Raw genomic sequence first — 13,067 nt, forward strand, 5'->3', positions numbered from 1 at the left:
TCTAAATCAAAAAATGATCTCCATCATGTCCCCCCTCCCCCAACCTAGCTTTGACTTATATATTTTTTGTAAAATATGACTAAGTAAAATGTATTTGGAGAGTACAGAGTAAGCAGTAGGACAAGAGGTTAAAGGCTTTTCTGATGATTCCCAAACTCTAGTCCTGCCAAGTATTTTGGATTTCAACTCCCAGAAAAGCCTCAGTTGCCTTTGCCAATGATTAGGGATTCTGGGAGCTGAAGTTTAAAATACCCAGAAGAGCAGACTTTCGAAATTCCAGGTCATGTAGCATTAATGGTTTAGACCAGTGGTTCTCAGCCTGTGGGTCTCCAGGTGTTTCAGCCTACAACTCCCAGAAATCCCAGCTAGTAGGATTTCAGGGAATTGAAGGCCAAAACATCTGAAGGCCCACAGGATGAGAACCACTGGTTTAGATCATTTACCATTCATAATACCACTTACTGTAATAAGAATAATGTCCAGAAAAAAGAACAAGGGAAGAATTTTATTCCACCACCACTTTTTGTTCTACAAGAACAAGATATTTTGTTTTAATTGCTTAGAAAATATATTGTTTCTGAAACAGGAACAGGCTTGAATGAAGACAGAGAAATTGGACACAACAAATGTGCAGCAAATCTACTCTGTTAGAAAGGTTTCCAGGCAGAGATGGAGTAGTATATATCAGGTTGTTGACAGAATTCCCTGGGATCTATCATTTTAGTTTTTAAGGCCAGCGTGGTGCAGATTCTTCACATTCAAACAGCTTCTTTCTGACTTCTGAGATCCAGAGGACTTTATTTCCATTTGCAAATGGCATCTCCAGGCATCAAGTTACAAGCACCAGCCACCATCAATAACACATTCACTGCCAGTCATGTACACGGACTGAAATACAGAAAACAGGGCCAACATTAGAGAGAATGGCAATCAAGGCCTAAGTACAAAAAAAAACAACAACCCAGAGACATAAATTTAAAAAAAATAGTATCAAGCTATTTGAAAAGTTTCTGAAGTTATTTTGATATCATGTGCTTAAATTCTCAATAACAAATACTTGAAGAGGGTTAAGTTACTTGATAAAACAGCTTGGGACCCAAACAGCTTGGACTGGGCTGTGGCGCAGTTGGTTAGTAGCCAGCTGCAATAATTCACTGGTCATGAGTTCAAAGCCAGACCTCGTTGGATTGAGCTCCCGACTATTAAAAATAGCCCAGCTTGTTATTGACCTAAGCAACCCGAAAGATAGCTGCATCTATCAAGTAGGAAAATGTAGGTACCGCTTATGCAGGGAGGCTAATTTAACTAATTTACAACACCATAAAAATCATGCAGCAATGTGCAAAAAAGGAATGAGGAAGCAATCCATCAAGGACTCGGTGTCACAGTGGATGATGAAGCAGCAGCTCCCCTTGTGGCCGAAATCGAGCATACCCTCCTGAAGCCTGGAAGCTGGAATGTTAAATTGCCTCTGTGTCTTCGTCTCTGTCTCTGTCTATATGTCTAATGGCATTGAATGTTTGCCATATATATGTACATTGTGATTTGCCCTGAGTCCCCTTCGGGGTGTGAAGGGCGGAATATAAATATAGTAAGTAAATAAATAAATAAATAAATGCCTAAGAGACCATTTTCTCCAATATATGTGCTGGAATGCATATGAACCAGAGTTTAGATGCAAACAAGCAAACAATTGAAAGTTGTGGTACAATAATTAGATAGATAAATAAAGGTGTTCTGAAAGTGTTCAGAGGTCCCTCCAACCCCGCATACACGAAAAGCCCAGATTTGGTGGAGAGTTTACAATGTGAAATTATGCAAGCTTGTGAATTACATGGGGCTTTTCATCAAATTGCAGAGAAAATGTAGGTTACACAGTGAGTAAAGTTGACCACATATATAAACACGTTTGCACTCCAGACTGACAAAGTCTTGTTTTCATTATTGCAAATGCATATCAAAATAGTTTTCAATGTTTTACCTAAGGCAACAAATTTATAAACGCCATATGATATTATGTTTCCTATGGGTTACAATGACACATTTACCACATGCTGTTTTATTTATGATCCAGGTTTGCAAGGGGAAGGAGAGGCTGGATCAAATCATATGCACAATTTCCCCAATAGTTGACATGATTTTCCCATTACAGTGATCTGAAGCTAGAAGTCATGCTTAGGCCTATCTTCGGCTCTCCATATTTGCTGGATTTAAGGGCACAAGACTCCATGAAAGTAGGGGTGAAAACATGAATTTGAAATTGTTATTTCATTTTTTACTTGAGAGAAAAGTTCTTTAGGAATCTCTAAGTCTTCTGGCATGACACTATGGCCAACCTATGCCAGAAATTGGACTGAAAACCTAGACATTCCAAGAGAAGACATTTTAAAATCAAATCCACAAATGTCAAACCCAGAAATGAGGAAGGCTGAAGACAGAACAATTTTATATCATTTTCAGGTTTTCCATGATTGCTTTTACCATATGGTCATTTCCCACAAAGCAAGCCTAGGGATTGTAGTACTCCAAATGCTTGGACTTCTGACTTGGGATGGCGAAGTCAATCTGATCAATGGCAAGGGATGATGGGAGCTGTGGTCAAAAATATCTGAACTGCCAAAGGTTCGTCACAGCTAAAAGGACATTCCTTTCCAGTAAAAATAGCATATATGAAGGTGTTAGCTCCATGCCATCTTGAGAATGAAGAATGATCTGTCATTTAAATTTAATCAAGTAAATTAATTTACATAAGTCTTAATGTACTAATTCCCCATTATTCAATAGGTCTACTCGCTGGAGTAAAAAAAATGGTTTCTGACCTCTTCAAAGCTGCTTCAAATATTGGGACTTGTGTACAGCTTGGAAAAAGTTACCTTTTCTGATGACATATGTCTAAATTCAAACAATATGAAACAGATTGCATTGCAAGTGACCCAGGGATTGCTTACTTCATCAGATGCTAGATATACAAAGAGGTGGGCAATTTCTTCTGCCGTAGCCAGTCTACCCGTCTTTTGCCTGGCCAGAAAGTCCTTCAATGCCTGGGGAAGGAAAGCATTTTCTGTAACAGCAAGTCTAAATGAAAAGTTTGTTTCTACATCACTGTAGACCTCACATACAAGGGATTCACAATATCCGTGCCAGTAAGGGCGCCTTCATACTATGACACTGTGAGTGATCCATGGATAAGCTGACCCAGGTTATTCACACTGATCTTTTGGCTAAAGTTTCTACACTTATATATGAATATATACTAGGCATGGGCAAACTTCAGCCCTCCAGTTGTTTTGGAGTTGAAGTCCAAAACACCTGGAGGGGCGAAGCCTGGTATATAGGGTAGATTCAGTGGATGAAATGATGGTCTGCACCGTATGCCTTCCAGTCCACACAAGTGTACTTTTCCATGAAGAAATAGCATTTTCAAATAGCCTTTAGAGATTTAAGGAGCTATAGGTATTTTCAAAATATGTGTTTATCTGTAGTAATGAAATAGCTTGACCACCCGTTCCGGATCAGGGCTGTTCTGGATTCTTTCCCGCAGCGAAGGAGTGTCAACTGTGCCTGAGAAGGTAAGACAGGCTTGATTAGAGAAAGTCCCTTTTGCTCTTAACAAATACAAATGGATCCTCTCACATAGTGTTTCTCAAACTATGCTCCTCCAGGTGTTTTGGACTTTGGCTCCCACAATTCCTAACAGCTGGTAAGCGGGCTGGGATATCTGGGAGATGAAGTCCAAAACACTTGGAGGAGCACAGTTTGAGAACCCATGCTCATCAGAAGCCTGCTTTGAAAAATAAATAAACTCAGCCTTCCACATTTTCTAGGATTAGGGATGCAGGGCCCCAGTGAAAACTGAAAAACCATGACTATTTACATTGTAAATTAGTACGGTTTGACACCACTCTATCTGCTTTGTCCCAATGCTATGGGATCCTAGGAGTTGTAGCTTTTAGCCTTCTCTACCATGAGTAGTTTGATGACTGCTGGTGCCTCATCAAACTACAAATCCTGTGACTCCACAGCATTGAGCCATGGTTGTTAAAGTGGTGTCAAACTGCATTAATCTTACCATTTAGATGCACCCTGAAAGTTAAAAGAACAGCTAAATAATATATATAGGTTTAATGGAAGTGAATTCAGTGTAAATCCTGAAGGCAATACTGTAGTAAAAATGTGTTTATTTTGTGGTGGGATAATGATCCCATCCCTATAATGACAGGTACTGGTTGGAAAGAAGATTCCCAAAGTGGGATTATCACAAGGTTCAAGAACCAAAGAACCACCAGCAGAATTATACCAAACCAATGTTTTTCTTCAATCTGCCATATTTATGCCTTTTTTTCCTTAAAAAATCACTAGGAACTGACAGCCAATAGCTTGTAGACTGGCACTTGTCTACAAATCACCACTTACAGTAGTGTTTTGGCGGTTTTAACTTTCTAGAAGATTTTGCCTGTGACTGTATAAAGGCCACAAAAATACCATAGCATTTGCTTGATTTTGGGAAAGAGGTAACATTTAGGCAAGGTTCTCCAGCTTTTCAAAAGTAAAAGAGGAACTATTACTTGCATGGCTCATCTTTATGATTCACCGCCACATTCTAATCCACACTAGATATGCAAAAATTTCCTTTTCCATAAAGGAATTAAAATTTGTGGAAATGTATAATGTGCAATGTCTACTTCAACTGCTACATTTCCCTTGAGTTGCTCCTCAAGCTATTTTTTTAAAAATGGATTCATTATTGAATCTTTATTTCAGACACTGAAAAGAAGAGGAAGTTCTTCCCTGACCTTCAAAGCATAGCCTTGAATATGGACTCCTTTCTCTTATCTTAAAAAACAGGCAAAGCACAGACTGTGTTCTTCTGTGTTGCCTGTTTACTTTCGGAAACTTTCTTAAGCAAGGAATATTCAGAGATAGTTTTGCTAGTTCCTTCCTGAAATATGTCAGTGGTATCCCACCCAAATGCCAACCAGAACTGATCCTGCTTAGTTTCCAAGATCACATGGACTTTGTTATCTCTAGGGTAAGCATGCTTTGTAGAATATTATTTACCAGGACAAACGCAGTTGCATCTAATTCCTTTTCCAATGAAGTCAGCAGCTATAGACTTGGTCAGACCAATAACTGCTGCCTTGGAGGTGCTGTAGACACATCTGTTGGGAATCCCTGAAAAAGAGATAGAAATTAATAGGGAAACTACATTGTGCTAAATTAAGAAACAGATTAACATGCATCTGAATTTAAGAGCTGTCATCCTCTGAATCGCCTTGAGTTGCTTCAATTACACTATGTAACACGATTTTTGTTCCTGGGTTATAAATGTCATTCCTAATTGGCTCTATCATAAAACCATGGAAAAACATTGATTAAATTGCAAAAACTTTGCTTTTGCGGGACATCTTGCAGCACATTTTCCTATAGTTTTCCAATAAATATCTCATTGAGCCTCAACCAATTCAACATAGCTTGTGACAACCACAAAAAAAAGTTTCTGGAGTATAATGGCTATTTTCAAAGTAAATCCTGCACAATTAAACAGCAAATAACACTTTCAAATCAGGAACATAACATTTTTCAAATGATATTATATAGTGTTATCATTTATAAAGAATGTATTGGCATATACCAGCACTTCCACTTTCTACGTAATTCTGAGTTTTGATTATAAGGAAATTGAAGAAGGGAGGACATTCTGTGCAGATAAGAAAACTAATCTCTGTTTCTCATAGATGTTGGGAGGTCATCTCTTTTTCCCTCTCATAATGAAGCTTAATTCTATTGTAAACTTAGGGGTGCCTGTGTGTTGGTCATGGAAATTAGTGCTGGAAGCAAATGATGAAACTTTGCTCTTAGTTGCAAGTCTATTTTCAGATACTTTTGTTGCGATACAACATTACGAATCAAGAATTTTTTGCCTGTGGGATTCTGGGCGATGCAATCAATAAAAATAAAAATGTATCAGTAGGCTTGGGCATGACACATCACACACATCGAGACTGTAATACTACAAATGCATTCAGTCAGCCCTCTTTGCTGAAGTTAGGGGAACAGGACCCTCGTGAAAGTGAAAAACTGCAAATAAAGGAATTGCTATTTTCTTCTCCTGAGAACACGTCTCTAAAAATTTCTATATCTTTCAGTATTACTATGGAAGCTCACCATAAAATTGCATTGGAAGACCTAGTTTCCTAGAGAGCTCTTATCTCTAGAAATCTCTAGGTCCCTCAGCATGACTAAATGAAGTTGTTTACAGAATCACACTGGAAATCTTAGAGATTCCTAGAGAGTACATTTTAAATCAAATCTGTAAAAATCAGAACTATAAATGTGGAAGGATGACTGTAGATATTTACTCTGGCTAATTCCAGATAACTTTGGTTCTAAGAAGTTTTTCTCTCCATCAACATTTAATTGAGCGAGAAGGCCAAGTTCCTATAGAAGTGTCCTAAAATTTGTAACATCTTATTTTTTTCCCTCCTGCTAGAAATAGCAGATATTGTCCTTAGTGGTAAATGGCTATGCATTTTTCCTCTAGGTACACCAAGCCAGAAGTTGATGCAAACTATAGTTGGATTTGGCATAAACTTCAGTATTCACATATAACAGGAAACACATAGTTTCCCCACTTAATATAGGCATTCACCATAGAATAACCTTTAAAATTGGAACTGGATTATAATTATGGCAATTCAGGTGAGTGCCCTAGAATAGTCAAAAGAACATGATCCATTAGAAGACATTACATTGAGCACATAAGGTAAAAACAACATATGAACAATGCCATGTTGGAACAACTGACCTTTAATGCTGGATGCCACCGAAGACATGTTGATAATGTTGCCAGATTTTTGTTCAAGCATCTAAAAAAATTGCAAATATAATCTGTTGTGATGCTACCAGAGTTAATTGTGAGAATGGACTAGACTGAAAATCTGTGCAAATATTGAGTACCCCTTCTGTCTGCCTTCATTGCCTTTCTCTTCATCAATTAAAGGAAGCCTCTAGATTGGGCTTTTAAAACTTTTCCACTCAAGATCTCTTTGTGCTCTTTGTGCTTCAGGTATACAGATATATAAGATAGGTAAAAAAAATCAGTAATTGAATAATAAATTCACCTTTGCAAGCCTTGCCAAACAGGCTGATTTCCTATTTATGAAGCACAGCTAAAGCATCTTCTGCAAAATCCACTGTGAACACTGCATCACATATTCATGTAAATTTCTAAAACAGCCACTAGGTGATGTTCAGAAAACTTTTACTGTTGCCAAATTTTGGGGGACCCCAACATTCAACTAAACTGGGATCCCACTTGGGATTGGGACCTGCAATTTAAAAATACGGTGCTTTAGATGCTGAAGAAGAAGAAAGGTTGGCCTGACCTTAGGCAGGAACGCTGTTATCATCAGATACATGCTGCGCACGTTGATATTCATTGTGAAATCCCAATCCTTTTCGTCACAATCCAAAATGGTCCCATGGTGTACAAATCTGAAACAGAAGAAGATAAAAGGGAGAAAAAAATCTTTAAGGGTAGCATCTGCTAGCACCATAGGGTCATGCTCAAATTGTTAACCCAGTGTGAGATCATAAATAAATGGTCAGAGCAGGATCTAGATATCTCTGAAAATAGTTAAACAGTTGCAGTTACATTTTGACTGCTGAAGCTGCATATTGAGATTATTCATTATTTCTATAGACATTAAACAAAGCTAGACTGACTTGAAAAAGTGCATTGGGAGGGGAATATAATAACCATATTTACCCTGCAATATTACACAGAACATCAATTCTTTTCATTTCCTTGGCTAGATTTTCAATTTGTCCTTTGTTGGTGACATCCAACATTCGAATCCGAATGCCTGTGAAGGAAATTAACATAACATACGTTACAATACTTATTATTATGTTCTCACAACAAAAAATGATGTCAGTTTGTGATGGATGTATAATAAATCTATATATACACATATAGACATATATAGTTGGAGCATAATTTATACAACCTTTATAGCCATTTCAACAAGGTTTCTCTATGAGAAGGGCCTTTATGAGTGGAGTTTTTGACATGGCAAAACCCTGCTACAGAAACAAACTAGTTCTAACTAGTTTTTTTTTACATTTTTGTGTGCATTCCTCTATATGCAGTTAAATAATTTATAATTCAACCATTCATGAAGGTAGCCATGTCACTATGCTTGGTCCATTTCCCATTGTCTTCAATCACCTTCATTGGCTGAGCAAATCTGGTGCATCTTGGGACCAGGTTTTCATTCTCATCTTTTGCTTCAAATCTTTGATTCATCTGACAGGCATCTAGTGATTGGATGTGGGATTTGTTTCAAGTTAGGGAAAGGAGGGGAAATTTAGAGAAGTTTGTTGAGACACAATTTACAATGTTTAAATACAAGTTTGGAATACAGTACAACCCCTATATCCATGGACAGGAAGGTTATACTGTAGTTGCATTTTGGATTACAACTTCCAAAAATCCATCCTGGCTAGGGATCAGTAGTGCAATTTGTAACTTTTCCAAGCTCTGAAATATTGTCATAAGATGAATGTTACAGGGAGACAAGCTTGATGAACTGAACACAAATGTCCCCAATTTCAAGGACTCTTACTCTCAGCGAAACAAATACAAGGATGCAAACTTAAATCAGTATTCAATCTTAAAAACGGGGATTATTTTGGTTAGTAAACTGATGTTCCATAAAAGTTTGGCACTTTGAGGCAGCTGCCAAGGCTGTGGTATCAAAGGTGGGTCCACTGTTCAAAGGGGTGGATTGGACAAGCAAGTGGAGGTATGGGGAAGGGGCCCATCAGCATAGAGTCCTCTCTCCAAATTATTCAAGGAATACCTGGATGGCCGTCTAGCTCACGAAGTTTGGATTCATTAATGTCTGTAGCAATGACCTCAGCTCCTTCTTTTGCAAATGCCTTTAAAGCAAAACAACCTGTGGTTAATAACTAGACACATTAAATCACGGACTGGCAATGTTTTCTCACAGCACATTGGCTAACTTGATATTTTTGGTTTTGGTTATAGCATAAACACTATGCCTGAAAAATGGATAGAACCTGAATATTCCTGCAACAACACAAATCCCTTGTTGCATTTCCAGTTCTCAGAACGGGTTACAGATAATAAAAAAATCTGCTTGTGAAATGTGCTTCGGAATGTGACCCTGGCATCTTTGCAGCCAGCCAAGAGTTCCTATGCTGAAGGTTTTTGTTCCCAAACGGATATCTTTAGGAGAGCTCTAAAAGCTTTTGTAAACTTTGTTTTAAACCAAATGACTTTATAAAGCACTTTAAAGCATTAAAACATGTTTGGGTTTCTAATACAGTACATAAAACGTTTCAGTATAAATATAAAAAATGGCATGCAAATGGCCACTGGCCAGGGCTTCATGGAGTTGGAATCCCAAACTGTAATAGCAAAGACTGGACACCACTGGTTTAAACAAACTCTTATATTTTAAAAAACCTTCTTTCTAACCCTACCACATATTATGTAGTCTTTCATGCTTACACATTCAGAGCTGTAGTCTGCTGGTCATGAAAGTGCTGCCCAATGGTGTCATTCCAAATAATAACCAGGTCTGTCTAGGGTGGAAGCTCCATCTGTCCATGCCTGGACTGTCATCGTACTATGGGTGCTGCTGCTTTTCTCCCTCGAGCTATTATTCCTCAAGTTCTTATTAGCCAAATAACACCACAGAATGATACAAGACCCAGCAAAGAAGGAATCTGGTAGAGATTTCCAGACTTACAAGAACCATGGCTCGTCCAATCCCTTGTGCCGCCCCAGACACCAGTATAACTTTCCCATCAAGCCGTCCCATTGTACACCTTGTGAGTAGTTTGGAATACCTATAAACATTTATTGAAAATTATTACAGTGCAGAGCAGAGATGGTCAAACATTTTCTGAACTTTAGAAATTGAGGGTAAGGATGGTCTGTTATCAGAGGAGGTCCATGGGGGCGGCACCATGAGTTATTGCACTGGGTGATGCCCAACCGAGTGATCCTTCTGCTCTGAAATTCCCTCTCTGGATCTTCTATTCTGGCCTCAAGAAGGCCTGTTTTTGATCAGTGGTCTCACAATAGTAACACAATAAAAGTTTAACTTGTTAACAATTAAAATACACATCCTGACAAGAGAGGCAGAAAATAAAAACAGTAGCAACTATAACACAAACAAAAGAAATATTTAGCCACGTTTCAAGCCATGTCACAAGCCTTCCTGAACTCTCTTCACATTCTCATATTCCTCTTTTCATAAATGACCTTTAAACTCTCTATAGTAACCCTACCTCTTTGTCACCCTACCTCTCTCTACTACAGTGGTTCTCAACCTGTTGGTCCCCAGGTGTTTTGGCCTACAACTCCCAGAAATCCCAGCCAGTTTACCATCTGTTAGGATTTCTGGGAGTTGAAGGCCAAAACATCTGGGGACCCCACAGGTTGAGAACCACTGGTCTACTACACCCTCCAGAGCTGTAGCTTCTCATTGCAATAGCTGTTCCACTTCAGATAGTAGTAAGAGGTCTTGGAAGGTGCATCTACACTGTAGAATTACTGATGTTTGACAACACTTTTAACCAGGGATCCTCAAACTTTTTAAACAGGGGGACAGTTCATGATCCTTTGAACCGTTGAAGGGCCGGACTATAGTTGACCACCGAGCAATAATAATAATAATAATAATAATAATAATAATAATAATAATAATAATAATAATAAAAGAGGGTTGGAAGAGATCCTTTGGGCCATTGAGTCCAATCCCCTTCTGCCTTTGTGCACGAAAGCACAAGCAAAGCACCCCTGACAGATGGCCACCCAGTCTCAATGTTAATAATAATAATAATAATAATAATAATAATAATAATAATAATAAAGAGGGTTGGAAGAGACCCCTTGGGCCATTTAGTCCAATCCCCTTCTGCCTTTGTGCACCAAAAGCACAAGCAAAGCACCCCTGACAGATGGCCACCCAGTCTCAATGTTAATAATAATAATAATAATAATAATAATAATAATAATAATAATAAGGGTTGTAAGAGAAGAAGACCCCTTGGGTCATTTAGCCCAACCCCTTTCTGCCCTTATGCCATGGGGGCCGGATAAATGGCTTTGATGGGCTGCATCTGGCCCCCGGGCCTTAGTTTGGGGACCCCTGCTTTTAACTGTCTGGATCAGTGCTATGTAGTATAGAGATTTGAGGTTTGATGAGGCACTTTCTTTGGCAGAAAAGGCTAAAGAACTTTTAAAATGATAACTCCTGTGATTCTACAGTACTGAACTAATTATAATGCAATAATTCTACACCGTAGACGCACCCCTAAACTTGCTTGACTAAGATATGTCCCATTAAATTAAGAGAGGCTCACTTGAGAACATAAAAGCATAGGGATACAGATATACAATTTCCACGATTCCACAATAGTGAGCACTTGCAGTGTAGAACTAATGCCGTTAAAGTAGTGCCAAGATTCATTCGCTCTACAGCAGTGTTTCTCAAACTCTGCTTCTCAAGGTGTTTTGGACTTCAGCTCCCAGAAATCCCAGCCATCTTACCAGCTGTTAGGAATTGTGGAAGCTGATGTCCAAAACATCTGGAGGAGCAGAGTCTGAGTGTAAATCAGGTCTGGGAAAACTTTGGCCCTCCAGGTGTTTTGGACAAAGTTTGCCCTGGTCTGGTGTAGACAAACCCAAAAACTGAAAAGAGAATTCTGCATGTTCAATACACAAAAACTTGCAGATGAATTCTCATTCTCGCAAACTTCTGCACAGATTAATATTACTTAAAAGGAAGAGCCACACCAACTCACAAACTCACCACAGGAATTCAGCAATGACTGCCTGTGAAGATCTTTGCCCAGGAGGCGGTTTTTCCGCTTCTCTGACAGCATGCTGGGATTCGTAGTTGAGTGAGCTGGAAAGGTTATTTTTATTTAGAAACTCATTCCGGCTGTGTCAGTTTAAATGCTACCATCTAGTGGGCATCTAGGCGAGAACTTGGAATAAAGACACATGTATCGAAATTTAGTCAGCAAATTGGGATTGCCAATTGGACAGGGCCCTTGTATCTTTGTTATATAGAAGGAGGAATGTTCTGCTTTTTGTGCAAACAGCACCTGCTGAAATGCCCTCTTCTAACCTAACCATTAAAGGTACAGAAGCCCTGTTCTTTATCATATTTCTTTGGTTCTACGACACCATTGATTGTATGATGCAGTTATTTCATTACACCAACAGAAAAAAATCTTTATTTATTATATTAATAAGCACTGGCAATTCTAAGATGCACCTCATTTTTAGAGATGTTTATATGGGGGGGGAGCGTGTCTTAGAATCAAAGAAATAAAGTCTTTCAACTTGCAAACATGGGAGCAATATTTATTTATTTAGTTTTATACCCTGCCCTTACAAGGATGGAGAATCCAAGTTTCTGAATGTAGAAATTTGCATTCAATATAGCTATGATAGTGGCTATCTTGAATGCAAAATAGATTTATTGTAATGCAAGGTCTAAGAAAAAAGCTACTCTTCCCACCCATATTCTTAGTACACATTTACATTGTAGAATTCATGCAATTCTACACCACTTGAACTGCCATGACTCAATGCCATTTATTTATTTACAGCATTTATATTCTGCCCTTCTCACCCCGAAGGAGACTCAGGGCGGATCACATTACACATATGAGGCAAACATTCAATGCCTTAACATAGAACAAAGACAGAGACAAACGCAGCTCCGAGCTGGCCTCGAACTCATGACCTCTCAGTCAGAGTGATTCATTGCAGCTGGCTGCAGCTGACTGCTTATCAGCCTGTGCCACAGCCATGAAATCCTGGGGTTTGTAATTTTACAAGGTTTTCAGCTTTCTTTGCCAAATACTCCAAGTGAGCCACAGCCGTTAAAGTAGTATCAAACTGCATTAATTCTATGCTGTAGATATACTATCCAGTATCACAAGATTCATTGTAAAAGATTATACTGTGTTGTTGAAGGCTTTCATGGCCGGGATCACAGGATCACCCCCCCCCCCCC

At 38.7% G+C, this 13,067-nt stretch overlaps 1 protein-coding gene across 1 annotated transcript; it reads right to left on the reverse strand.

Annotated features, from left to right (window-relative positions):
• Positions 1–490: 490 nt before the first annotated feature.
• bdh2 (3-hydroxybutyrate dehydrogenase 2) lies at positions 491–12,043 on the reverse strand. Its single transcript, XM_062982460.1, has 10 exons — positions 11,850–12,043; positions 9,780–9,879; positions 8,865–8,943; positions 7,769–7,865; positions 7,386–7,494; positions 6,806–6,866; positions 5,059–5,172; positions 3,503–3,561; positions 2,949–3,041; positions 491–888 (listed from the first exon to the last, which is right to left on the reverse strand). Exons 2-10 carry the CDS (start codon positions 9,849–9,851, stop codon positions 835–837), a joined length of 738 nt encoding a protein of 245 aa, XP_062838530.1. The 5' UTR covers positions 9,852–9,879; positions 11,850–12,043; the 3' UTR covers positions 491–834.
• Between the last annotated feature and the right edge of the window lie 1,024 nt (positions 12,044–13,067).

The sequence above is a fragment of the Anolis carolinensis genome, chromosome 5, assembly GCF_035594765.1.
Source record: "Anolis carolinensis isolate JA03-04 chromosome 5, rAnoCar3.1.pri, whole genome shotgun sequence".
In the NCBI taxonomy this organism is placed as follows: domain Eukaryota; kingdom Metazoa; phylum Chordata; class Lepidosauria; order Squamata; family Dactyloidae; genus Anolis; species Anolis carolinensis.